The sequence below is a fragment of the Tamandua tetradactyla genome, chromosome 3, assembly GCF_023851605.1.
Source record: "Tamandua tetradactyla isolate mTamTet1 chromosome 3, mTamTet1.pri, whole genome shotgun sequence".
Classification (NCBI taxonomy): domain Eukaryota; kingdom Metazoa; phylum Chordata; class Mammalia; order Pilosa; family Myrmecophagidae; genus Tamandua; species Tamandua tetradactyla.
Window position 1 is genome coordinate 128,701,132 of NC_135329.1, and position 27,868 is coordinate 128,728,999.

The window sequence follows — 27,868 nt, forward strand, 5'->3', positions numbered from 1 at the left end:
AGAGGGTCTATATCTGAGCACTCTATTCGATTCCATTTGTCGATATATCTATCTTCATGCCAATACCATGCTGTTTTGACCGCTGTGGCTTCATAATATGCCTTAAAGTCCGGCAGCGTGAGACCTCCAGCTTCGTTTTTTTTCCTCAAGATACTTTTAGCAATTCGGGGCACCCTGCCCTTTCAGATAAATTTGCTTATTGGTTTTTCTATTTCTGAAAAATAAGTTGTTGGGATTTTGATTGGTATTGCATTGAATCTGTAAATCAATTTAGGTAGGATTGACATCTTAACTATATTTAGTCTTCCAATCCATGAACACGGTATGCCCTTCCATCTATATAGGTCTTCTGTGATTTCTTTTAGCAGTTTTTTGTAGTTTTCCTTATATAGGTTTTTTGTCTCTTTAGTTAAATTTATTCCTAAGTATTTTATTCTTTTAGTTGCAATTGTAAATGGGATTCGTCTTGATTTCCCCCTCCGCTTGTTCATTGCTAGTGTACAGAAATGCTACAGATTTTTGAATGTTGATCTTGTAACCTGCTACTTTGCTGTACTCATTTATTAGCTCTAGTAGTTTTGTTGTGGATTTTTCCGGGTTTTCGACGTATAGTATCATATCGTCTGCAAACAGTGATAGTTTTACTTCTTCCTTTCCAATTTTGATGCCTTGTATTTCTTTTTCTTGTCTAATTGCTCTGGCTAGAACCTCCAACACAATGTTGAATAATAGTGGTGATAGTGGACATCCTTGTCTTGTTCCTGATCTTAGGGGGAAAGTTTTCAATTTTTCCCCATTGAGGATGATATTAGCTGTGGGTTTTTCATATATTCCCTCTATCATTTTAAGGAAGTTCCCTTGTATTCCTATCCTTTGAAGTGTTTTCAACAGGAAAGGATTTTGAATCTTGTCAAATGCCTTCTCTGCATCAATTGAGATGATCATGTGATTTTTCTGCTTTGATTTGTTGATATGGTGTATTACATTAATTGATTTTCTTATGTTGAACCATCCTTGCATACCTGGGATGAATCCTACTTGGTCATGATGTATAATTCTTTTAATGTGTTGTTGGATACGATTTGCTAGAATTTTATTGAGGATTTTTGCATCTATATTCATTAGAGAGATTGGCCTGTAGTTTTCTTTTTTTGTAATATCTTTGGTTTTGGTATGAGGGTGGTATGAGGGTGATGTTGGCTTCATAGAATGAATTAGGTAGTTTTCCCTCCGCTTCGATTTTTTTGAAGAGTTTGAGGAGAGTTGGTACTAATTCTTTCTGGAATGTTTGATAGAATTCAGATGTGAAGCCGTCTGGTCCTGGACTTTTCTTTTTAGGAAGCTTTTGAATGACTGCTTCAATTTCTTTACTTGTGATTGGTTTGTTGAGGTCATCTATGTCTTCTTGAGTCAAAGTTGGTTGTTCATGTCTTTCCAGGAACCCGTCCATTTCCTCTAAATTGTTGTATTTATTAGCATAAAGTTGTTCATAGTATCCTGTTATTACCTCCTTTATTTCTGTGAGGTCAGTAGTTATGTCTCCTCTTCCATTTCTGATCTTATTTATTTGCATCCTCTCTTTCTTTTTGTCAATCTTGCTAAGGGCCCATCAATCTTATTGATTTTCTCATAGAACCAACTTCTGGTCTTATTGATTTTTTCTATTGTTTTCATGTTTTCAATTTCATTTATTTCTGCTCTAATCTTTGTTATTTCTTTCCTTTTGCTTGCTTTGGGATTAGTTTGCTGTTCTTTCTCCAGTTCTTCCAAATGGACAGTTAATTCCTGAATTTTTGCCTTTTCTTCTTTTCTGATATAGGCATTTAGGGCAATAAATTTCCCTCTTAGCACTGCCTTTGCTGCATCCCATAAGTTTTGATATGTTGTGTTTTCATTTTCATTTGCCTCGAGGTATTTGCTAATTTCTCTTGCAATTTCTTCTTTGACCCACTCGTTGTTTAGGAGTGTGTTGTTGAGCCTCCACGTATTTGTGAATTTTCTGGCACTCTGCCTATTATTGATTTCCAACTTCATTCCTTTATGATCCAAGAAAGTGTTGTGTATGATTTCAATCTTTTTAAATTTGTTAAGACTTGCTTTGTGACCCAGCATATGGTCTATCTTTGAGAATGATCCATGAGCACTTGACAAAAAGGTGTATCCTGCTGTTGTGGGATGCAATGTCCTATAAATGTCTGTTAAGTCTAGCTCATTTATAGTAATATTCAGATTCTCTATTTCTTTGTTGATCCTCTGTATAGATGTTCTGTCCATTGATGAGAGTGGTGAGTTGAAGTCTCCAACTATTATGGTATATGAGTCTATTTCCCTTTTCAGTGTTTGCAGTGTATTCCTTACGTATTTTGGGGCATTCTGGTTCAGTGCGTAAATATTTATGATTGTTATGTCTTCTTGTTGAATTGTTCCTTTTATTAGTATATAGTGTCCTTCTTTGTCTCTTTTAACTGTTTTACATTTGAAGTCTAATTTGTTGGATATTAGTATAGCCACTCCTGCTCTTTTCTGGTTGTTATTTGCATGAAATATCTTTTCCCAACCTTTCACTTTCAACCTATGTTTATCTTTGGGTCTAAGATGTGTTTCCTGTAGACAGCATATAGAAGGATCCTGTTTTTTAATACATTCTGCCAATCTATGTCTTTTGATTGGGGAATTCAGTCCATTAACATTTAGTGTTATTACTGTTTGGATAATATTTTCCTCTAACATTTTGCCTTTTGTATTATATATATCATATCTGATTTTCCTTCTTTCTACACTCTTCTCCATACCTCTCTCTTCTGTCTTTTTGTATCTGACTCTAGTGCTCCGTTTAGTATTTCTTGCAGAGCTGGTCTCTTGGTCACAAATTCTCTCAGTGACTTTTTGTCTATAAATGTTTTAATTTCTCCCTCATTTTTGAAGGATAATTTTGCTGGATATAGGAGTCTTGGTTGGCAGTTTTTCTCTTTTAGTAATTTAAATATATCATCCCACTGTCTTCTAGCTTCCATGGTTTCTGCTGAGAAATCTACACATAGTCTTATTGGGTTTCCCTTGTATGTGATGGATTGTTTTTCTCTTGCTGCTTTCAAGATCCTCTCTTTCTCTTTGACCTCTGACATTCTAACTAGTAAGTGTCTTGGAGAACGCCTATTTGGGTCTATTCTCTTTGGGGTGCGCTGCACTTCTTGGATCTGTAATTTTAGGTCTTTCATAAGAGTTGGGAAATTTTCAGTGATAATTTCTTCCATTAGTTTTTCTCCTCCTTTTCCCTTCTCTTCTCCTTCTGGGACACCCACAACACGTATATTTGTGCAGTTCATATTGTCCTTGAGTTCCCTGATACCGTGTTCAAATTTTTCCATTCTTTTCCCAATAGTTTCTGTTTCTTTTTGGAATTCAGATGTTCCCTCCTCCAAATCACTAATTCTATCTTCTGTCTCTTCAAATCTATCATTGTAAGTATCCATTGTTTTTTCCATCTTTTCTACTTTATCCTTCACTTCCATAAGTTCTGTGATTTGTTTTTTCAGTTTTTCTATTTCTTCTTTATGTTCAGCCCATGTCTTCTTCATGTCCTCCCTCAATTTATCGATTTCATTTTTGAAGAGGTTTTCCATTTCTGTTCGTATATTCAGCATTAGTTGTCTCAGCTCTTGTATCTCATTTGAAATATTGGTTTGTTCCTTTGACTGGGCCATATTCTCAGTCTTCTGAGTGTGGACCGTTATCTTCTGCTGCTGGCATCTGGGCATTTAGTCAGATTTCCCTCGGTGTCGGACCCAACAAGGTTGTAAGATTTTTCTGTGAAATCTCTGGGTTCTGTTTTTCTTATCCTGCCGAGTAGGTGGCGCTCATGGCACACGTTTGTCTCACGTGTTTGGAAGGGATCCCCCCAGTCACCGATCTCCGAGGCCTGGGGCTTTCCGATCCAATTCTCTCCGTTGGTTCGGGGGGCCGCGCGTGGTGGGGGCGTCAGCTGCTGCGGCTTGAGGGGACCCTGTGGCTGGTCGCCGGCCACAGCGGGCCCGGGGAATTCACCACCGGACCAGAAAGTCGCCCGCGGGGGAGGGGCGTCGGTCACCGGCCGCCGCGGCCTGGGGAATTCTCCACCAGACCAGGAAGCCGCCCGCGGGGGAGCGCCACCGTGGCTTGGGTAGCCCTCTGATCCGAGACTCGTAGCCGGACCAGGAAGGCGCCCGCAAAAGAGGGGCGCTGGCCGCCTCGGCTTGGGAAACTTGCCTCTCTGAGACTCTCAGCCGGCCTGGGAAGGAGGGAGGGAGGAGCTCCAGCCACCACAGCTGCCGCTGCTCGGGAAATCGCGCCGTTCGGGAATCTCAGCGCAGCCGAGTCTCGCAGTCAGACCAGCCAGTCCAGACTGGGGTACGCTGTGTGTCCATTCCCTGCCATGGCCCCGGGAGCTGTTCTGCACTGTTTCAGTTCACCTAGTAGTTGCTTTGGAGGAGGAACTAAGACACACGTACCTTACTAAGCCGCCATCTTGGCCCCGCCCCTCTCTCCATTGCCTTCCTGTAGTACTTTTTAATTAAAGAAACTTTGGTACATACAAACTTATTTTCAAGGGTGTAACAGTGGTGTTTATTGAGTACTTATTGTGGATTAGGACTGGTGCTAGGCATTGGTGAAAGATGGATAAATAAAAAGTGGATTCTTCCTTTAATATACTTAAAGTCCAGCAACAGACATATAAACAAACGAATACAATACGGGATGATGAGCGCCCAGAAGGAAACAGCACAGTTGCCTTTTGTGTTACCTGTAGACAAAGCTGCATTGTTAAAATACATATCTATTCTCCCCTTTTTCATAGTTATACATCTCTGAATTTTGGCTGGGCATCTAACCTGAAGTAGACTAAAGTTCTCAACTTGTCGCCAGGCATGACGGCCATGATTAAGTTCTGCTGCATGCGAAGTAAGAAGGACCAGAGCGTGCAATTTCTGAGAAATAACCTTGAAGGGTAGTGGTGTGCTCTTCTCACCCCTTCCTTCTTGCTGACTGGAACAAACACAATAGCTGGAACAAAAGCCCCATCTTGGCCTACAAGGTGAAAACCACCTGTTGCGAATGGCAGAGCAAAAATCCAGAAGAAACTGGCCTCTGAATTTTACACAGCCACTCACTATACCAGCCCTGGACCACTTATCCTTCCATGAGTGATAAGGAAACTTCTATTTTGTTTAAAGCCACTGTTATTTTAACTTTTCTTTCACTCAGTTAAACATAATCCCAAACTAAGAGAGCTTCTCTGTCCCATCATTCATATTAACTTCAAACAGGGCAAAAGAAAACTGTGAAACTATCTGTGAATCTATCCCCTTTGCTACTGTAACCTCCAGCTTTCCTTCATATCACAGACCCACACTCTGACATTGTTCTGTCCTAATATTAACCTCCTGTTAACCATAGATCTCAACCCATACTGAAGTCATGGCAAGAGTCAAACAGGCTGAGGGACTTTGGGATTACACTTGGCCAAACTGTATGACCTGATGGTTCCCCCTTTGCCTCCCTAGGAATTAGAGGTGGCTGTCCTCACATTGGCCACCAAAGCTCCCAAGGGAATCCTTTGAAAATGGAGCTGACCACTTAAATTCCTCTGTTTTTGAAGGGAGCAAGTCTACCAAGACAGTGTCACCTTAGAGCCCTCTTCTAGTTACTTTCTGCTTCACATAACTTGATAATTCTACAAGTCAATCGTCTAAGTTCACTTGCCATATGCCTTTGTATAGGAGTTTTTTCTGCTTAGAACTTTCTCCTCTCTCTGTACCCCACCTTAGCCCAGTTAACTCCTGCTTAAGTTTCTATCTCAACTCCATCATCACTTCCTCAAGAAGCCCTCCTTGCTTCCACAAAAGGTCATATTCCCCTGCCACATTGTTTCCCAAAGAGTGATGGGCATACAATCGGTAGTATGCAAGATTTGGGGTGGGACATAGATGCCCCTTATTTAAAAAAGTCAGAATGCATGGGTGGTTCAGTGGTAGAATATTCACCTTCCACATAGGAGACCCAGGTTTGATTCCTGGACCATGCACCACCACCCCCAAAAAAATCATTCACTCAACAAGTGTTTATTGAGCCCCTGTCAAATCCCAGATAGTGTTCTAAGCACTGAAGACACAGGGATGAACAGAACACAAAAGATCCTGCCCTTATTGTATACATTTTAAAAGAAGGAGAGCTTAAAATAAGTAACAAGGAGGAATAATTTTATGCAGAGAATTAAACAAGGAAATATGACAGAGAGAGACAAGTAGCTAAATTTTAAAAGAATCTCTAATGAATACTTTGTTTTTTTGTTACGTTATTATTGTTTTTTGGGTTTGTTTTCCTAATCAGTTTTTGAGAATTCTGTTTAAATTCCGGATAAAAGTCCTTGATCAGATATGTAACAATATTAACTAAAAGTAACATAATAATATTCATATGTAAATATTAATAAATCTTTACTCCCAGGGGGATCTGTCCTTTTATTGTCTTAACAGTGACTTTCAAGATCAGAAGTTCTTAATTTTGAAGAAGTCCAATTTATAACCTATTTAATTGGGAATAGTGGATTTGGTGTCATAGATAAGAATCTTTGCCCAACCCAAGATTTTCTCCTATGTTCTCTTCTCCTATGTTTTGTTGTTTTCAGTTTTACATTTAGATCAATGGTCCATTTTGAGGCAAATTTTATATAGGACAAAAGGTATGTATTTGGTTTATTTATTTTTGCATTTTTATATCCAATGGCTCTAGTACCACTTGTTGGTAAGTCTATCCTTCTTCATTGAATTGCTTTTGTATCTTTGTTGAAAGTCAACTGATCATAGATGGGTGGCTCTATTTCTTGATTCTCCATTCTGTGCCATTAAACACAATTAAAAATAATTTTACAGCTGTATATTCAGGTATAATTATTATTATTTTTACATGGGCAGGCACCGGAAACCAAATCCAGGTGTCCGGCATGGTAGGCAAGAACTCTGCCTGCTGAGCCACAGTGGCCTGCCCTAGATTTATTCTTAACATGTATTTTAAAAAATACTGGCTTTCCAACTACAAGTTGTGACTTCCACTCTTGAATTACCCAGTACTTGAGATTATGGTTGTTTGAAGTTTTATTGCATAAAGTCACTGTAAAATACAAACATCTATGTGCCAGACCAAGTATCCTCATTTGCAAAGCATCTTGTGAGATGTTGTTATGACTTGCCACTGAAGTATAAGGCTCTCATTATAAAGAACGTTCAAAGTACAGCCTCTTTCAGAATTTACAAAAGAGACCCCAATATAGACAAATTTGCTTTTAAAAACTGAAAATTTTTTTTTACAATGAGCAAAGCAAATAAACTTCTTAGTGTATAAGCAAGTATAAATAATTGCTGATAACATACTATATAATAGAATTCCAGAAATACAAAGATATTTCTACATCAAACTCTTAATGGAACTTAAAAACTAAAATTTTTAAGAGTGGGGCTACTTTGTATATTTTACTTGGAACTAATATGTAGATGCATCAAGTCTCCAAACCCAGTGGAATTACAATTAACTACCTGCCAAGAGCCACAGAAAGCACAATATAGCTGTTTGGAGGAAATGCCATCTGCTGCTGTGACCAAAAATCACTCTGGCACCTATGCCTATGGTTCCTCAGAGCTCTCTTGTGTCTGCCAATATTAAATCCATGGTTAACCACAGACAACTTCTCTGTGAATGTCCTCAGCTGAAGAGACTATAAGGAAGCTGGTAACATAGGGCATTAATTGACAGCAATGACCACACCAAGACACTCATGAACAAATGCCTTAAATTGGCAGAAACTACTGAATCCTTGTCAGCTCCTGGAGAGAGCAGGATATCCAAGATTCTCCAGTTATGCTTTTTTTTTCTTATCAAGGAAGAAGATGATGTGGGATTGGCAATACCTTAAAAGCAATCTGCTATAACTCCCATTACCCAGAGAATACCCCTGAGATAATATCAGAAATATAGATAGAAGTAAATGACACCTGTGGACATTGGGACATTGTTATTTTGTGGTGAGAACATCCTTTCCCCTGCAACCAGTGACCGAGACCCGGTGAATGACGGGTAACATTTTTATGGTCACCTGTATCTCTTTGGTGATCTCATACAGGGGAGGACCTGTATGCCTGAAGGACCAGTTCTAGTTGGACAAGAGTTTCACTAGTCAATACATGTTTTGACTCTTGTCCATCTTTAATGTGCAATCAACAAGGAGGGTAGATAGAATGACAAAGCAATACACAGACATCATGTATGTTAGAGTTCTTAGCTGCACACAAACAGAATCTAATCTGGTTAGTTTAAGCAGAAAGGATTAATGATAAGATTTTGGTAAGCTCACAAAATCTCTGGAAAAAGGAGAGAAACTCTAGTCTAAGCCTCCAGGTGTAATAGCCCAAACCATATAACAGAGTTGGCCTGGTAAAGGCCACCCTACTTCTGGCACAATTAGGAAATTATAGTCATCAGCACTGATATCGTGATGTCAGTGAACTGAACCTGTTAACTGTTCTCACGAGCACACCACAAAAATGGATCCCCCTGCCAAACCTATCTCTTCACCTGATTTCCTTCTCTTGATCTTTGTTTTCAGTAGTTTGACTATTATGTACCTAGATATAGTTTCCTTTGTAGTTACTCATCTTGGGATTTTCTGATCTCTTTCATAAAGTTTGGCAAGTTTTTGGATATTATTTCTTCAATATTGCCTCTATTTCATTCTCTCTCTCCTCTTTCTTGGGCTTTAATTACAACATATTTAGCCTTTTAGCCATGCTTCACATCTCCCTTATATTCTTTTCTCTATTCTGCTTTTGATTTTTACTCTTTTCTTTCTATGGGCTTCAGTTTGAATAGTGTCTGTTGATCTGTCTCCAAGTTCAGTAATCCTATATTCTGGTATATCCAGTCTGCTGTTAAACTCATCCAATGAGCTTTTTTCCTTTTTTTTCCATGGCCAGGCACCAGGAATGGAACCCAGGTTTTTAGCATAGCAGGCGAGAATTCTGCCACTGAGCCACCATTGTACCGTCCCATCCAATGAGCTTTTGTTTCAGGTATAATATTTTATATTTCTAGAATGTCCTTTTAATTCACCTTTTTTTTCTGCATGGGCAGGAACCAGGAATTGAACAGAAGTCTCCTGCATGGCAGGCGAGAATTCTGTCACTGAGCCACCATAGCACCGCTAGAATGTCCTTTTAATTCATTTTTTTTTGTTTCTAATTCTCTCGTGAAACATTCCATCTTTTTACCCATTTTGTCCATTTTTCTTCCATTTTCTTTGATATATTAATCACAATTATTTTGAAGTCCTTGCCTTATAACTTTAATAGCTTATAACTACATTTCTGAGTCTGTTTTATTCCTTGATTATCTACCAGTCACTTTTTCCTGCTTTATGGAGGGCTTAATCATTTTTATTGCATTGTGGCAGATACATTGTGGAGGCTCTGGATTATGTTATTTTCTCTAAATATTGTCAAGTTTTCATCTGGTAGGCAGTTAAATTGCAACAAAGTTCTTGGATCCTGTTGATGCTTTATTTTAACATGTCAGATATGTCTATTTCAGTTTTGTCCATAATCTCAGCATGTAGCTTGCATTCCTAGGGAATGTCTTTCTGGGGTTTCAACTGATTCCCTCAAGTATTCACCAAGATTTCTCAATTCTGACTGGGCCCATAACTCCAACACCTATATCTCTCCAACTGTATGACCTCTGAAATCTCTATTTACTTCTTAGCCTTCCAGCAGCTGTTTTTTACTGGTCTTTTGGTATCCTACCCCTGTGCATTCACAGCCTGCCAGTTGGCAAAGGACCCAAAAAAGTATTTTTATATGCATTTTAGCTGCTGCTTCCTCATCTCTTGTACCCCATTCCCCAAAATAGGCTGGCCTTTTTAGCCCCAAACCCCAATTTCTATTTTCTCCAATTCCTAAGACTATCACTTTCTGCTTGATTTCTATTTCTTACACCTCATATTAGAAAATAAACCAGGAAGAAAGCAAGGGTGGATATGGGATCCACCATTAGAACTTCCCTTATTTCAATAATCTTATCCCTGAGCTGCTTGTTGAATGTCTGCAAATCATTTTTAAATATATTTTGTTCAGCTGTTATTGTTGTTTAAGTACGAAGGTGAATCTGATATCAGCTAATCATCATGACTAAAACTAGAACACTGGAAGTTCTCTATTTTGAATTAAAGTACCATTTATTATCTGATTTGTGGAACCTAAGTTCTTCTATCAAAATGTGGAAAGGGTGTTCAAATGAAATTTATTCATAAAATGTCATCTAGGGTCAAGAAGGCAGCATAAGACACCCCAGGGTATAATTCCCACACAGGATATTTGAACAACTAGCAAAAACTAGCAGAGTCTCATCTTCCTCAAAGCTCTGTAAGAGAGTTAAAGGGTTGCAGTAACTGGACAAGCACCAAATCAAGAAAACGCAGCTTTAAAACAGTATGAGAAACTCATGGCACCCTTACTGGCCTCTTCCCTCCCCTCTCTCTAATGCATGTAGAGCCAGTTTGTGTTTGCATGTGGGTCTTTGGCCCAGTTCCAGAGGAAGCAGACTAACCCCTACATAAGTGTTTCATGAATTGTAACAAAGCTAGCATATTAATGCAAATTGTTAATAACAAGTAAAACTGCATTTAGGGCAGGATATAGAAACTCTATTTTTCTAGCATGATTTTTCTGTAAACATGGAACTTCCCTAATAAAGTAAATTAGCAAAAAAGAGTTGTCTGCTGGAACTCCCTGCAACTTTCCTCCCATACCAGGACTGGTAGTTCAGGCCATGGGTCAGTGGTAGGGGCAAACCCACAGACCCTGAAGAGCCCTGAACAGCCTATAGTTTCTCCAAAAGAAACTGGAGATTGTGGAATGCCTGTGGGAAGACCTGCCTCCTCATAATATGTAGCAAGGATCATTTTCTAAAGGTTAAGTCCCTACCATCTTTCATAACTACATTGCAGCTATGGAGATGGAGAGCAAGCAGATAAAGTTTGCTCTGTGGGATACAGAAGGTCAGGAAGACTGTGATCACCTATGGCCTCTCTCCAACCCAGACACTGACTCTAATCCTCATCTATTTCTCTACTGACAGACGAACAGCCTGGAAAACAATACTGAGAAGTGGACCCCTGGATTGAAAGCATCTCTACCCTATGTGTCCATCATCTTCGTGGGGAATAAGAAGGACCTGAGGCAGGATGAGCAAAGGGAAAGAGCTGGGCAAGATAAAACAGGAGCCCATTGGATCTGAGGAAGGCCAGGAAATGGTGTACTGGACCAGTATGTTTGGCTACCTCAAGTGCTCAGCCAAGACCAAGGAGGGGGTGCAGGGGAAAGGAGATGGCCACTTAGGCCTGCCTCCAAGTCTGCAAGAAACAGCACCACTTTCTGAGACCACCAAGGCGTTCTCTACTTAGCCCTATTCCCTCATAGGGTACAGAAACTACCTAGTCAGCGAAGCCCCAATTTCTTAGGACTCGCTTCTGAGGGGTCCCCTTTTCAGTTCTTTCCAGCCCCAATGGTGGCGATGGCAGGCCCTCCCTCCCTGCATACATGTCCTCTATACACCTAGGCCTATGCCCTGATCTTCCCTGCCTGCAGGCTTGGGTAGGGTGGGTGGCTTCTCTTTGGCCTTCTCCAGAGAATGTCACACATCAGCACTTTACACACTTCTGTTTCACAGGAGAGTGTCTGGGTAGGGGACATGAAGGACGTAATCCAGAGTCCCTGGACCCTGGTTTTTCTGCTTGGGGTAGGGGCCTTGTCTCTGTCTGTGCTTGGTAGGGAACATGAATAAAGGCCACAGGCTCAAAAAAAAAAAGAGGATCTTCTACCCCATCATTACCTGAATCTCTAACTACTGTTGCTTCTTGATTAGAAATACAGTCAGCTGAAAATGGGGACAAGAGAATTAAAGAAATATGAGGAAAAAACATGGTGGCTGGTAACTTTGTTCATGCCTGAAATGCACCTCAGTTTTATGTACAATCAGTTCTTATTTTTAAAACTACATTTGCCTATCTCAGTACATTTGATGTTGAACATTAAGAAGTCTTCTTCACTTCTTAATGACTTTGTATATATCCATACACCTGCTTCTACAGCAAATTTTCTAAAAAATCAGGTTTAAAGAAAGGATTGGAAAATAATACTCTACCAGAAGGCACTGAAATATTTTTTAAACACCCGAGCCTTATACACTTCACATCAACAAAATGTATTAAGCTCCTACTATGTTCCAGGCACTGGAAAATCTCCATGTGCGTGGGATCATACCAAGATAAATAAGATTGGGTTCCTGCATAAAGTCATGTTGGGTAACGCACATTTTCCAGTGTACCATGATTGCTGGCAAGCCACAGTTATGTATAAGGAGCTAGAGAGAACCAAGAGTATATTGAATTTAGCCAGGGAAACAAGGAATTCTTTCTGTAGCAGACTTTTGAGCTGAATCTTAAAGATGAGTAAGACTTAGTCAGACAAAGGAAGGTAGGAGGTTCATTCCAAATAAGGCCAGCAATAGCAGAAGCCAGAGTACGGAGGCAGGAAACACTGAAATCAGTAGCAGGGGGCGGGGGGGGAAGAAAAGAGAATTATAAGAAGTTTGGTATTTCTACAGTATAAATTATGGGGTGAAGTGTGTCAAGAAGGGAGGCTGGAGAGGGAGCCAGGCTCTAAGTCATTGAAGGCCAGGAGAGTCATGCTAAGAAGTTTGGTCATTCTTGTAAGAAACAGGGTGCCACTGAAGACTTCTCATCATGGGATGGCAAAACATGAATTGCATTTTAGATAGAGTGTTCTGTCTAAAATTAAGAGGAAGGATTTCAGATAGGCAGTATGGGAAGCATAAGCCATCAGAGGGCTGCTGTAGTATTTCAGTGATGAAAGAGGTAGAAAGTTAAGGGATAAAATTTTCCAAAGTTGACAGATGACTATGAGGATAAGGAAGAAAAGGAAGCTAAGATACATTTCAAGAAAGAAGTACAAGTTTACCAAAGGAAAATAAAGATTACCATTTTATGCACTGATTTTGAGTTTTCTGTGGACTTCTAAATTGGATATATGAGTGCTTTCGTTTCCTTGACTGCCAGACAAATACCATGCAATGGGTTGATTTAAATAGCTCATGGTTTTTGAAGCTAAAAGAAAGTCCAAATCAAGGCATAATTAAGACAACGCCTTCTCCCCAAAGACTGGCATTCTGGGGTTGGCTGCTGGCAATCCTTGGTTCTGGGATCTGTCACATGCCAATACACATGGTGGCCTCTCCCTTCTCTTCCAGGTTCCATTGAGTTTCAGCTTCTTGCTTTCCATGCCTTTGTCTCTATCTGTCTGAATTTCATTACTCTTATAAATACTCCACTTAATAGGATTAAGAACCATCCTGATTGGGTTGGGCCACCTTAACTGAAGTAACCTCATCAAAAGTTCCTACTTACACTGGGTTCACACCCACAGGAATGGATTAAGTTTAAGAACATGTTGTTCTAGGGTACACACAGTTCTAAACAACCACAATAGTGTTCAGAAGGGAGCTGTTGAGGGGTGGGGGTGTGGGGCAGTGAGATTTGAGACTAATTAGCATAAAATGGCATGTAAAACCATGAGGGTGGTTGGGGATCACTGAAGTAGAGAGAGAAGAGGAGAGAGCAAGGATGGAAACTTGGAGGATACAAGATTTCAGAGGTGGGAAGATCAATGAGAAATTCATAAGTAAACTAAGAAAAACCACTTTAAGATGGGGTAAGTGAACATTTGTTAGAAACTGAAGGAGTGAAAAATGTCAAAAGTGAGTGGTCAGCAGTAAAAAATGGATCAGAGAGGTCCAATAGGATCAGCATGGAAAAACACTGGCTGGCTTAGGGAATAAAGAGGTCATCATTGACCTTGGAGAAAGGATTTTGGTGGATTGGAGAGGTCAGAACTCCCAGACAATGATGTAGACATATTTTTCAAAGGTTTGGCTTCATAGGAATGGTCAGAGACTTCCCAGTGGTAGAGGATGGCTTAGAATCAAGAGAAGGATTCATTTGGATAGAAAATATTTTGCCATGTTTATGGGCCAAGGGGAACCCCACAGAGTAAGAGAGATAAAAAGAGGGAAAGGGAATAGTTGATGGAACCAAATTTCTAAAGAAGTTAGATGGGTCAGAGTCCCAAACACAGGGGGAACGATTGGATTTGTACATGTAGAAGGCACCCCATCCTGCATCTGGAAGAAGGCTGGGAACAGGCAGAAGACAAAAAGGTGTATGGTGGGGGAAGTAAGAATTAGAGGCCATTTTCACTCCTCAGTGGCTTACTTTTCTTGATAAAGTAGGAAGTGGGTTATCCTCTGAGAATGTGATGTTTTGGGTATATGGTGTGAGGTAAGGGACTTGAGAGGAGAGGTGATTCTTTGAAACAATCATAAGAGGACCTGGGAGAGTGGGATAACTAAGGACAGGATTATAAGTTCTCATGTGGCATTAAGAGTCCGGCTGAGGTTGAATCTTCCCAACAGCCCTCAGCCAACTAGTCCAGAAGCAGAGAAAGTCAATTGTTAGACAGATCTAGGAATGAGGTTCCCCAGTCCTGCTGTGGAAAGACAAAGTGCTAGGAAGTTAAGGGTGTGGCTCACTGAGTAGTCTAGGCTGGACAATGGGGAAGGGCCAGAAGTCTGGGAACAGTCAGTGGATCAAAGAACAGTTTTAGCGGGAGCAAGAGAATGATTGCTCTGCTCCTCCCTTTTCTCTCTCTCTCTCTCTTCTGGCCCTGCCTGAATGTCTCTACTTGCTATAGCCACCATTGCTGACAGAAAGACAAAACAAAATGGAGAGCAAAAGTGTGCTATTTAAAAATTCTTTTAACACTTTTCTTAAAATACACGAATCATCTGAACTATCCCCCAAAAGCCCTTTGAAATTCCAAGGCTGAGAATAAAATTATGGTTAAATGTTTAATTAATGTTTATTATAGCTAGCATATTAATTTCAGAAAGGTCAAATTTATGATACAATGAAGTAATACTTTTTATATTCTGTTGGTCTACTTTATAGCACAATAGGGCCCAAAGTATAATAAATATTGTCTACTATTGTGTGGGATTCTTGTAAGTGAAGCTGTGTGGGGCTGAGAGAATACTGAATTTCAAAAGGGCAGGATAGGTGAAAAGAGAATGGCAAAGTTCTTATTTGACTGGTGACTGACACTATCCTAAATAAACCTGACAAGAGTTTAATGCTGGCTCTTGCCCACCTGGCAGTTTTGTTGCCTTGAATCCTGACTGGGATATTCCTATGAAAATTCCCCTGAGGTGGGCCATGCACATTTTCCTTTGCCACTCCTGTTCCACCCTTTGGGTGGCCATTTATTTTTGTTCTTGACTACTACTTTTGAGATTTCCTCACATCTGGCAGGAGTCCTCTTGGGCAAGATGTCTTGAAAATGACCCAAGACCATTAACCAAAAGTTTCTTAAATAGGATATGTAAAGGATTGATAAATCATATGTCATTAGGAACTTCTATCTTCCATTTAGAGTGCGGAAAGCTGGAAAGAATGTCATTCCCACCCTAACAATTCATAAAAGTCAAATAATCTACAGCATCAGACCTTTTCTTAAATCCATCAGAGAGTAGAGGTCAGAGCAACAAACAAGGCTGAAATTTAAGGAGAGAGAGATGCCTCCAAGAATCAAAGGAACGTGAGCACTGCTGACATGAGACAGAGCGCCTGGGGAAGCAGGGCCACCCTAGAAGCAAGTAAGAAGTTTGCAGCTAAGACTTTTTTTTTTTTAATGACAAGCTTGTTAAATTTTGACAAATTGTTACTATGGGTTAGTGTGAAAGTATAGAACCTGTGGAAGCTGCAGACACTAGGGGAATTTACACCACTCTCAGGCTTTTCTCCACATACCTCACAGAGTGCCCACAGGAAAGACTGAGGTGAGAATGGGGGAACAGAGGAAGCTTCTTTGATGATACCGGTCCAGGGGAGAGGAGTGGAAGCCCTACAGAACAAAAGCCTTTAAACTCAGGGGGGAGACGAGCAAACCCACCAGAGCACAAGTATAAACCCACTGCAGCTGGGTCCAGGGAATTAAAGAACTCTCTGCTCCTGGAAGAGGGGCAAGAAACTCTCTCTTCCTACACAGGAATCACCAGAGACATGAGACAGAATTTGTCTGCCATGTGGATTGAGGAATGATCACTGAGAAAGCCCTAGCACTGAGACCCAGGCTAATAGGCCCTGCCTTAGACTGAGGCTGAACCGAAAAAACAGAATATCTCTCCCCCTACTAGGCTAGCAAGTATTTTGTAATAGCAGCAGTCTGCCACAGGGGAAGGGACAAAGGCATGACAAGAGACCCTCACCAATTTTCAGGCTTGCAGAAAAGCTTAAAGCCTACACCCACTACAAATAAAGTCCACTAACTGCCAAAAACTGTAAACTGGTTACTTAGTCTTACAAAGGAATACTACTTAGCAAACAAAAGGAACAAACTGCTGATATTTGCAACAATATGGATGCATCTCAAACACATTATGGTAAGTGAAAAAAGGCAGACTCAAGAGGCTACACATTACATGGTTGCATTGATAAGACATTCTAAAATAGGCAATGCTATAGAGACAGAGAACAGAACAGTAACTGGAAGTGAGGTGAGTGGTTAACTACAAAAGGGCAGGAAGGATTTTTGAGGGGTTAGGGAACTGTTGCATATCTTGATTGTGGTGGTAGTTACATGACATGCAATTGTCAAAATGGAGTATTGTACACTAAAAAGGGCAATTTTACTCTTTGTAACATATATAAAAAGCATTGGTCCCAAGATGGCGGCTTAGTGAGGTGTGGAATTTAGTTCATCCTCCAGAGCAGCTAGTAAATAGTCAGGAACAGCTGGGGCCACATCAGTGTCACATGGCATATACCAGTCTGGACAAGTTGAAGCAGCTGCAATTCCACACAGAACATAAGTCCCCCAAGTCACCAAGGCCAGTGCCACTCCCCCATGGGCACAGAAGCCTGGTTTCTGGTGGGAAAACGAAAGAGACTTTACTAGCAGCAGGGGCTTAGCTCAACTAAGTTCCATTTATGGAATTAATTAACAAATTCTGACTACTGAAAATAGGTCCCCAGCTCAGATAAACTTCGAATGAGAGCTAAAGGTACTAGGAGTTTTTGCTCCGGCACAGAGGGGGCAGGACTGATGGGGGAAAAAAAAAAAAAAGACTTTTTTTGGATTGAACAGCAAAAAATACTTGAAAAAGAAAAAAAAAGGACACTTAAAAAAGGCGGGGAGCATATAGAACCTGGAGATACATAGAGTAAGTTACCAACTTAAGATCTTGATTAAGAAACTTGAGGAATCCTGCTCTGAAAGGATTTTTTTCTTCTACTATTTAACTGCTCATTAGATAGAATTGCAAGGCTTCTCAGGCTCCAAATGCCCCAGGCATGGGTGGAATTAAGCTTGTCTGAGACACAAAGAGGCTGGTCAGGTGAAAGGAATTATTTCACTGGAGGCTGTGTCTTCCCCAGTAGAGGGTGGGGCTCAGCTCAGGTGGAGTTCCTCCCTCAAGGAATTCAGACTCCAGGGACTTGAAAACTGAAGCAATTAAAGCCAGACTACAACCTCTCCTCCATCTAAACCATGCCCCCAGCAGGGAGATCTGCTGAAGTTAAAGGCACCACACCATTTTATATTGGTGGGAAACCACAGGCAGACAAGCACTATATACTGGAGAGGACAGGAAAAACAGAGAGCCTAGAGGCTTCATAGGAAATTGTGTCAACCTGCTTGGTCTCACCCTCAGGGAAAACTGATGCAGGCAACTCTTTCCTCCTGAGAAGAGGCCAGTCCAGTCTGGGAAAATCAGACTGAGGTCTATAACACCTATTAAAAAAAAAAAAAGGCCCCATATAGGCAGGGCAAGAAACAAGAAAGCAAGAACTGAAAAATTCTGATCAGTTAAACAAAACCTATGCTACAGGTCTAGAATAAGCTGAACTGAATGTCAAAGAACAGATAGAGAATAAAGCCCTACAGCAAAAAATTGTACATAAAAGAGTGAAAAACAATCTCCAGAATAAAACTAATTAAGGAAATCAAATGCCTAGATGCCAGCAAAAAGTAACAAGTCACATTAGGAAAATTGAAGCTATGGTTCAAAGGAACAGACCAACAATTCAAATGAGATATAGGACTTGAAACAACTAATTGAGGATGTTCGAACAGATGTGGAAAAACTCATCAAAAATCAAATCAATGAGTTGAGGGAGTATATAAAGAAGGCAATTGGTGAACAAAAAGGAGAAATTGAAGGTCTGAAAAAACAAATCACGGAATTTATGGGAATGAAAGGCACAATAGAAGAGACAAAAAAAGAAAAACAATGGAAACCTACAATGTTAGATTTGAAGAGGCAGCAGAAACGATTAGTGAACTGGAGGATGGGACATCTGAAATCCAACAAACAAAAGAAAATACAGGAAAAAGAACAGGAAAATATGAGCAGGGACACAGGGAATTGAATGACAACATAAAGCGCATGAATATACATACTGGGGGTGTCCCAGAGGGAGAAGAGAAGGGAAAAGGAGGAAAAAGACTATGAAAGACATTATGAAATCTCTTATGAAAGACATAAAATTCCAGATCCAAGAAGTACAACATACACCAAACAGAATAGATCTAAATAGATGTATTCCAAGGCACCTACTAATCAGAATGCCAGATGTCAAAGAGAAAGAGAGAATTTTGAAAGCAGCAAGAGAAAAGCAATCCATCACTTACAAGGGAAGCCCAATAAGACTATGTGTAGATTTCTCAGCAGAAACAATGGAGCAAGAAGACAGTGGTATGATATACTTAAGATACTAAAAGAGAAAAACTGCCAACCAAGAATTCTATACCAGGCAAAACTGTCTTTCAAAAATTAGGGGGAGATTAAAATATTTTCATACACAAAAAATCACTGAAAGAATTTGTGACCAAGGGACCAGCTCTACAAGAAAGTACTAAGGGGTGCACTACATGCAGACAGGAAAAGACAGCAGGGAGAGGTGTGGAGAACAGTGTAGAAGTGAAGACAATCAGTAGAGGTAAAAAGAGAAAAAAAATAGATATGACATATGAAATCCAAAAGGCAAATGGTAGATGAAAGTACTGCCCTTACAGTAATAACACTAAATGTTAATGGATTAAACTCACCAATCAAAAGACACCGACTGGCAGAATGGATTAAAAAACAGGACCTATCTACATGTCTACACGAGACGTATTTTAGACCCAAGGACAAGCATAGGTTGAAAGTGAAAGGTTGGGAAAAGATATTTCATGCAAACAACAATCAAAAAAGAGCAGGAGTAGTTTTACTAATATCCAACAAACTAGATTTCAAATGTAAAACATTATAAGAGGCAAAGAAGGAAACTATGTATTAATAAAAGGCATAATTCAAGAAGAAGACATAACAATCATAAGTTTTTATGCCCCAAGCCAGAGTGCTCCAAAACACATGAGGCAAACACTGGAAAGAGAAATAGGCATATCTACCATAATAGTTGGAGACTTTCAATTTCCCACTCTCATCAATGGATAGAACATCTAGACAGAGGATCAATTAAAGAAACAGAGAATTTGAATAATACCATAAATGAACTAGACTTAACAGATACTTATAGAACATTACACCCACAACAGTAGGATACAACTTTTTCTCAAGTGCTCATGGATCATTCTGAAGGATAGACCATATGATGGGTTACAAAGCAAGTCTCAATAAATTTAAAGGGAGTGAAATCATACAAAAGACTTTCTCAGATCATAAATGAAGTTGAAAATCAATAACAGGCAGAGGGCCAGAAAATTCACAAATATATGAAGGCTCAACAACACACTCTTAAACAACCAGTGGGTCAAGGAAGAAATTACAAGAGAAGTCAATAAATAACTCAAAGCAAATGAAAATGAAAACACAACATATCAAAATTTATGAGATGCAGCAAAGGCAGAGCTAAGAGGGAAATTTATTGCCCTAAATGTCTATATCAAAAAAGAAAAAATAGCAAAAATCGAGGAATTAACTGTCCACTTGGAAGAACAAGAGAAAGAACAGCAAACTAACCCCAAAGCAAGCAAAAGGAAAGAAATAATGAAGATTAGAGCAGAAATAAATGAAATTGAGAACATGAAAACAATCTAGAAAATCAACAAAACCAGAAGCTGATTTTGTGAGAAAATCAATAGGATTGATGGACACTTAGTGAGGTTGACAAAAACAAGATGAGAGAGGATGCAAATAATTAAAATCAGAAATGGAAGAGGAAACATAACCACTGACCCAATAGAAATAAAGGAAGTAATGAGAGGACGCTATGAACAACTTTATGCTAATAAACTAGAGAATATAAATGAAATGGACAACTTCCTAGAAAGACACGAACAACCAACATTGACTTGAGAAGAAACAGACAACCTTAACAAACCCAATCACAAGTAAAGAAATTGAACTAGTCATTTAGAAGCTCCCAAAAAAGAAAAGTCCAGGACCAGATGGCTTCACAGGTGAATTCTACCAAACATTCAAGAATGAATTAGTACCAATCCTGCTCAAACTCTTCAAAAAAATTGAAGAGGAGGGAAGGCTACCTAACTCATTCTGTGAAGCCAACATCACCCTCATACTAAAGTCACACAAAGATACTACAAGAAAAGAAAATTACAGACCAATCTCTCTAATGAATATAGATGCAAAAATCCTCAACAAAGTTCCTACAAATCAAATCCAGCACCACATTAAAAGAATTATACACCATGACCAAGTAGAATTCATCCCAGGTGTGCAAGGATGGTTCGACATAAGAAAATCAATTAATGTAATACAGCATATCAACAAATCCAAGCAGAAAAGCCACATGATTGTCTTGATTGATCCAGAAAAGGCATTTGACAAAATTTAACATCCTTTCTTGTTGAAAACAGTTCAAAGGATAGGAATAGAAGGGAATGTACTCAACATGATAAAGAGAATATATGAAAAACCCACAGCTAACATCATATACAATGGGGAAAAACTGAAAACTTTCCCCTAAGATCAGGAACAAGACAAGGATGTCCACTATCACCACTGTTATTCAACATTGTGTTGGAAGTTCTAGCCAGAGCAATCAGACAAGAAAAGGAAATACAAGACATCAAAATTGGAAAGGAAGAAGTAAAACTTTCACTGTTTGCAGATGATATGATACTATATGTTGAAAACCCTGAAAAATCCACAGCAAAACTACTAGAGCTAATAAATGAGTACAGTAAAGTGGCAGGTTACAAGATCAATACTCAAAAATCTGTAGTGTTTCTATACACTAGTAATGAGGAATCTGAGGGGGAAATCAAGAAAAAAATTACATTTACAATTACAACAAAAAGAATAAAATATTTAGGAATAAATTTAACTAAAGAGACAAAAGACCTATACAAAGAAAACTACAAGAAATTATTATAAGAAATCACAGAAGACCTAAATAAATGGAAGGGCATACCATTTTCATGGATTGGAAGACTAAATATAATTAAGATGTCAATTCTACCTAAATCAATTTATAGTTTCAAAGCAATACCAATTAAAATCCCAAAAACTTACTTTTCAGAAATAGAAAAACCAATAACCAAATTTATCTGGAAGGGCAGGGTGCCCTAAATAGCTAAAAATATCCTGAGAAAGAAAAATGAAGTCAGAGGTCTACACTACCTGACTTTAAGGGGCATTACAAAGCTACAGTGGTCAAAACAGCATGGTACTGGCATAAAGATAGATACACGGACCAATGGAATTGAATAGAGTGTTCAGATATAGACACTCTTATCTGTGGACAATTGATCTTTGATAAGGCAGTCAAGCCAACTCACCTGGGACAGAACAGTCTCTTCAATAAATGGTGCCTAGAAAACTGGATATCCACATGTAAAAGAATGAAAGAGGATCCATACCTCACACGCTATACAAAAATTAACTCAAAATGGATCAAAGACCTAAACATTAAAGCTAAGACCATAAAACTTTTAGGAGAAAATATAGGGAAACATCTTATAAATATTATAATAGGAGATGGTTTCCTAGATCTTACACCCAAAGCACAAGCACTGAAGAAATAAATAAATAAATGGGAACTCCTCAAAATTAAACACTTTTGTGCATCAAAGAACTTTGCCAATAAAGTAAAAAGGCAGCCTTCACAATGGGAGACAATATTTGGAAATGATATATCAGGTAAAGGTCTAGTACCCAGCAAAAAGACAAACAACCCAATTACAAAATGGGCAAAAGATGTGAACAGACACTTCTCAGAAGAGGAAATACAAATGGCCAAAAGGCACATGAAAAGATGCTCAATTTCCCTGGATATTAGGAAAATGCAAATCAAAACCACAATGAGATATCATCGCACACCCACCAGAATGGCCGTTATCAATAAAACAGAAAATGACAAGTGCTGAAGAGGATGTGGAGAAGGCACACTTTTCCACTGTTAATGGGAATGTAAGATGGTACAACCACTGTGGAAGGCAGTTTGGTGGTTCCTCAGGAAGAATTGCCATATGATCCAGTAATACCATTGCTAGGTGTCTATTCAGAGGACATGATAGTAAGGACACAGATGGACATTTGCACACCAGTGTTTATAGCAGCATTATGTACAATTGTCAAGAGATGGAAACAGCCCAAATGTTCATCAACAGATGTGTGGCTAAACATGCTGCAGCATATACATACAATGGAATATTATGAAGCTGAAAGACAGAATAAAGTCATGAAGCATGTAACAATGTGGATGGACCTTGAGGACATTATGCTGAGTGAAATTAGCCAGAAACAAAAGGACAAATAATGTATGGTCTCACTGATCTTAACTAACATTAATGAGTGAACTTGGAGAATACATTCTTATGTATTATATAGATATATCCTTTTTAGTTTATGGTGTGTTAGAGTGGCTAGAGTGAAGTACCTGAAACTGTAGAGCTGTGTTCCAGTAGCCATGTTTCTTGAAGATGTTGTATAATGATATAGCTCTCGCAATGTGACTGTGTGATTGTGAAAACCTTGTGTCTGATGCTCCTTTTTTCTATGGTATGGACAGATGAGTAAAAAATATGGATAAGAAATAACGAATAATGGGGGGAGCAAAGGTTAAAATTACAACATTAAAAATTTGCAAATAGCACTTCATTAAAATTAAGAAGTTTTGGCCATCAAAAGACATCATCAAGAGAGTGAAGAGACAAGCCCAGACTATGAGAAAATTAGAAAAGAAAATAGGACTTGGTATCCAGAGTACATAAAGAACCTACCAATGAATAAGAAAAAAGCAAACAACCAAATAGAAAAAAATGGGCAAAAGATTTGAATGGACATTTCACAATATCCAAATGGTAGTTAAGCACATAAAAAGATGCTTAGCACCATTTGTATCAGAGAAATGCAAATTAAAACCATGTTCAGCTACCACTTCAGACCCACCAGATAGCTAAAATGAAGACTGATAATACCAATGTTGGTGAAGATGTAGAACAACTGAAACTGATTCTAAATTTGTACAATCACTTTGAAAATCTATTTGGTAGTCTTTACTAAAGCTGAACATATACATACCTTATGATCCAGCAATTCCACTCCTAGGTATCTTTCCAACAGACATGAATGCATATGTCCACCAAAAGATACGTTCAGGAATAGTCATGTCACTATTATTCATAACAAAAATCTGGAAACTTAAATTCCCATCAATAGGAGAACAGATTAATAAATTTTAGTATAATACTACCTGGCAATAAAGAACAACAAATATCTGTAACATGCAGCAGGAAGGAAACTCACAGATGTGATTAAAAGGGAGTACCAAAGAATATCTACTGCATAGTTTCATTTTTATGAAGTTCATGAATAGGCAAATCTAATTTGTGGTCAGGATATTAGGATGGTATTTACTGAGAAGCAGCATAAGGGAGTCTTCTGAGGTGGTGGAATGTTATTTATCTTGATTTTGGTGATATTTACATGGGGGATATATGCAAAACTTTATTGAACAGTGCACTTTCATTCTCTGCACTTTATACCACTATAATACAATATGAAGAAAATATCACTTACAGCATAGATTGACTAATGAGAATGTGTGCAAAATTAATATAAACAGTCTAAAATATGGAGAAAAATCATATTATCTGGTATCTTTGTGTTTCTTATCAGCCTGCAGAGAGAGGAAACATGGATTAGTTCTGTAGGACAGGGTAGATCAGCTTTGATGAAGCTTCTATTCTTTTTAGGTTCCATGCTTATGCAATGTTATAAACATCTTTGTTGAAAAAATGCAGAATAGGCATTTTTCTGCTAATATTTTAAAACAGAGACATTTGTTTCTATATGCTGTCAATTGGTACAGTGTAACATCTGCCAGGCTTTTTTTTCCTATCAAGAGAATACAATTTCTGATTGTACCATCAGCTTCCAGCAATATTATTTATTGATAAATCAAGACTAGGACACTTCACTGTGTGCCTTCTATATCACAATACAATTTGTTTTTGGTGGCCTTATGCCAATACTCCTATGGAGGCCACATCCATGTCAGGTCTCCAGGATTCACAAACCTGAGACAGTTACTTCCCAACACAGTACTCTTGGTTTCAGTTCTGCCACTGAGGCCAGCACCTCTGTATTTGCCTATGAGCATCCACCAATCTTCTATCCTCCAAATGCACTGGCTACACACTAAGGTCTCAAGCCATCCTGGAGGCACCTTGCTGGGTCAGAGAAGAAAAACCCCATCTACTCACATACAGCCAAGTAAGCTTTCCCTAATACCTTTCCCCACAAATCCTCTCTTCCTTTCATAACTTGAAATTTTTTATATCTTTGATGTGACTTGTGAGGTCAAAGTGTCTTTGAACCAGCATTAGACCTATACTTTATTACTGTGATTTGCATTTTAGTCCAACACCTTACTTTGATATGGAGTATTAATGGCTGGTAATGGATGTTTGTATTAAAACTTCAGCATTAGCATGCTATTTAATAGCTTCAGGTTGAACCATATAAAATTGTTAATTGTTGACTATTTTTGACCTAAAAGAACTACAATTCACATGGTTAAACTATTATTTTTATCCAAGATAGACTTACTAGAGAAACTTAAGATTAGCTTTGAACAAAAGTGGATTCAAAACTCAAATACTGAAACACCTGTGAAGCATCTTACCTTGGCTTTCAAGTCAGCGCATAATTCCTGTTGCTTTTTCCTATCTTTTGCCAATGTGCTCTCCATTTCATGAGTTGCACAGGCCTCAGCAAGGGTCATCACAGCCTTCTGAATAAACTCTTTCCTATTCTTATTCCAATTTGATATCAAGATCCTTCGCTGCTCCCTAACAAAGTTATATTGGTCACAATATTGCTCATGATCAACCTGCAAAGATAACAGTAAATACTTATTATGTTGTCATTGTGTTCACATTGTGTTACATTGCTATTATTGTAAGTAAATGTGTATTATTATTATTTATCATTTTCACTATGAAAATGAGTCTATACTTTATATCATAATTAAAAAAAAGAATACAAAATTATAACAAATGATTTTGAAAAATTGGGGCAAGCAACTTCTTAATAGTAAATGCAGGAACTAGGAACCAGAAAGCTTCTCTCGAGTTCTGAGTATGTGCCCAGCTGGTGACTGAAGACAAGTCAATTAATCTGTATAAGTCCTCGATTTCCTCTTGTAAGATGAAGTCAGACCATGTGACCTCTAAAACAACTTTTACTTCTCTATATCAACAATTCTATGAGCAGAAAGCAATGTTTTGACCTATATGCAATGTTAAATACTCCGTCTTTAATCAGTTTTGGTATTTTAACAATTACTTCAAGGGTTTAATTTGACAATATGCTAATAAACAGAAAATTGTGGCAATATTCCTATTTTTCTAAGTGTTTTTATCAAGAAATGATGCTAGATTTTGTCAAATACCATTTTCTGCATAAATCAAACTGATCATGTGTTTTTTTCCTTTCATGTTGTTAATGTGGGGGTATTACATTGATTGGTTTTCTTCTGTTGAACCACCTTTGCATACCTGGGATAAAACCCACTTGATCGTGAGATTTAATTCTTTTAGTGTCTTGTTGGATTCAATTTACCAGTATTTTGTTGAGGATTTTTGCATCTATATTCATAAAAGACATTGTTCTGCAATTTTCTTTTCTTGTAGTATCTTTACCATGCTTTGGTAGTAGGGTGAGCTAGCTTCATAGAATGAGGTAGGTTGCATTCCCCCTGCTTCAATGTTTTGGAAAAGTTTGAGCAGTGTTGGTATTAATTCTTCTTAGACTGATTGGTAGAAGTTACCTTTGAAGCCTCTTTGCTGGGAGATTTTTGATGACTGAGTCAACCTCTTTCCTTGTAATTGGCCTATTGAGATCTTTCTTCTAAAGTCAGCATAGGTAGTAGTGTTTTTCTAAGAATGTGTCCATTTCATCTAGGTTGTCTAATTAGTCAATATACACTTTGTTCATAGTATCTTCTTATGATTCTTTTAATTTCTGTGGGTTCAGTAGTAATGTCCCCCTCTCATTTCTGATTTAATTTATTTGCATCTTCTCTCTCTCTCTCTCTCTTTTGTGGTCAATCTAGCTAAAGTTTTGTCAATTTTACTGATCCTTTAAAGAACCAACTTTTGGTTTTGTTTATTCTGTTTTTTTTTTTCTCAATTTGATTTCTTCCTGCTCTAATCTCTTTCCTTCTGCTTGCTTTGGGATTAGCGTGTTGTTCTTTTTATAGTGCGCAGTTAGGTCTTTGATTTTAACTCCTTCTTTTTTAATGTAGGCATTTAGGGCTATATATTTTCCTTCCAGCACAGCCTTTGCTGCATCCCATAAGTTTTGATATGCTGTGTTCCCATTTTCATTCAAGACATTTACTATTTTACCCATTAATTTCTTCTTTAATCCCTGATTGTTTAAGAGTACGTTATTTAACTTCCATATATTTGTGGATTTTTCAGTTCCCCATCTGTTTTTTTTATTTACATTTCAATATGGTCAGAGTAATACTTTGTATAATTTCAAACATTTTAAATTTATTTAGACTTTTTTTGTGGCCCAGCCTTTGGTCTTCCTGGAGAATGACCCATGATCACCTGAGAAGAACATATGTCCTGCTATTCTAGGTGTAACGTACTGTGTATATCTGTTAGATCTAGTTCATTTACCATATTATTCAAGTTTTCTGTTTCTTTATTGGTCTTCTGTCTGGATATTATACCTATTGATGAGAGTTCTATATTAAAGTCTATTATTGGAGAGATATCTATTTCTCCCTTCATTTTTGCCAGTGTTTGCCTCATGTATTTTAGAACACCATGGTTAGGTACATACATATTTACGATAGTTTTATCTCCTTGATGGATTGACCCTTTTATTAAAATATAGTGTCCTTCTTTATCACTTATAAGAGTTTTGCATTTTAAGTCTATTTAGTTTGATATTAGTGTAGCTAACCCAGTTCTTTCTTGGTTACTCTTTGTGTGGAATATACTTTTCCAACCTTTCACCTTCAACCTGTTTGTGTCTTTGAGTCTAAAGTGAGTCACTTGTAGATAGTATATAGTTGGATCACACTTTTCTTTTATCCATTTTCCCAATCTGTCTTTTAATTAGGGAGTTTAATCCATTAACAGTGTTATTGCTGTAAAGATGGCACTTACTTTAGCCATTTTGTCCTTTGGTTTTTATATGTTGTTCTGGTTTGCAAGCTGCAAGA

At 38.4% G+C, this 27,868-nt stretch overlaps 1 protein-coding gene across 8 annotated transcripts in view; it reads right to left on the bottom strand.

The window, feature by feature from the left end:
- The window catches only part of CCDC148 (coiled-coil domain containing 148), a 354,676-nt gene that overhangs the window by 175,503 nt on the left and 151,305 nt on the right, over positions 1 to 27,868 (bottom strand). For 6 of the 8 annotated variants that reach the window (XR_013172775.1, XM_077153902.1, XM_077153900.1 and 3 more), the window contains one exon: positions 25,310 to 25,516. The exons of 1 other annotated variant lie outside the window; for it this stretch is intronic. Coding sequence is in view for 6 of the 7 variants with exons in the window: in XM_077153902.1 (XP_077010017.1) it covers positions 25,310 to 25,516 (207 nt within the window). In the remaining variant the exon portion in view is untranslated. Of the gene's footprint in view, positions 1 to 25,309; positions 25,517 to 27,868 lie in introns of those variants that run through there. One more of the 8 variants, XM_077153906.1, reaches the window with a different exon arrangement.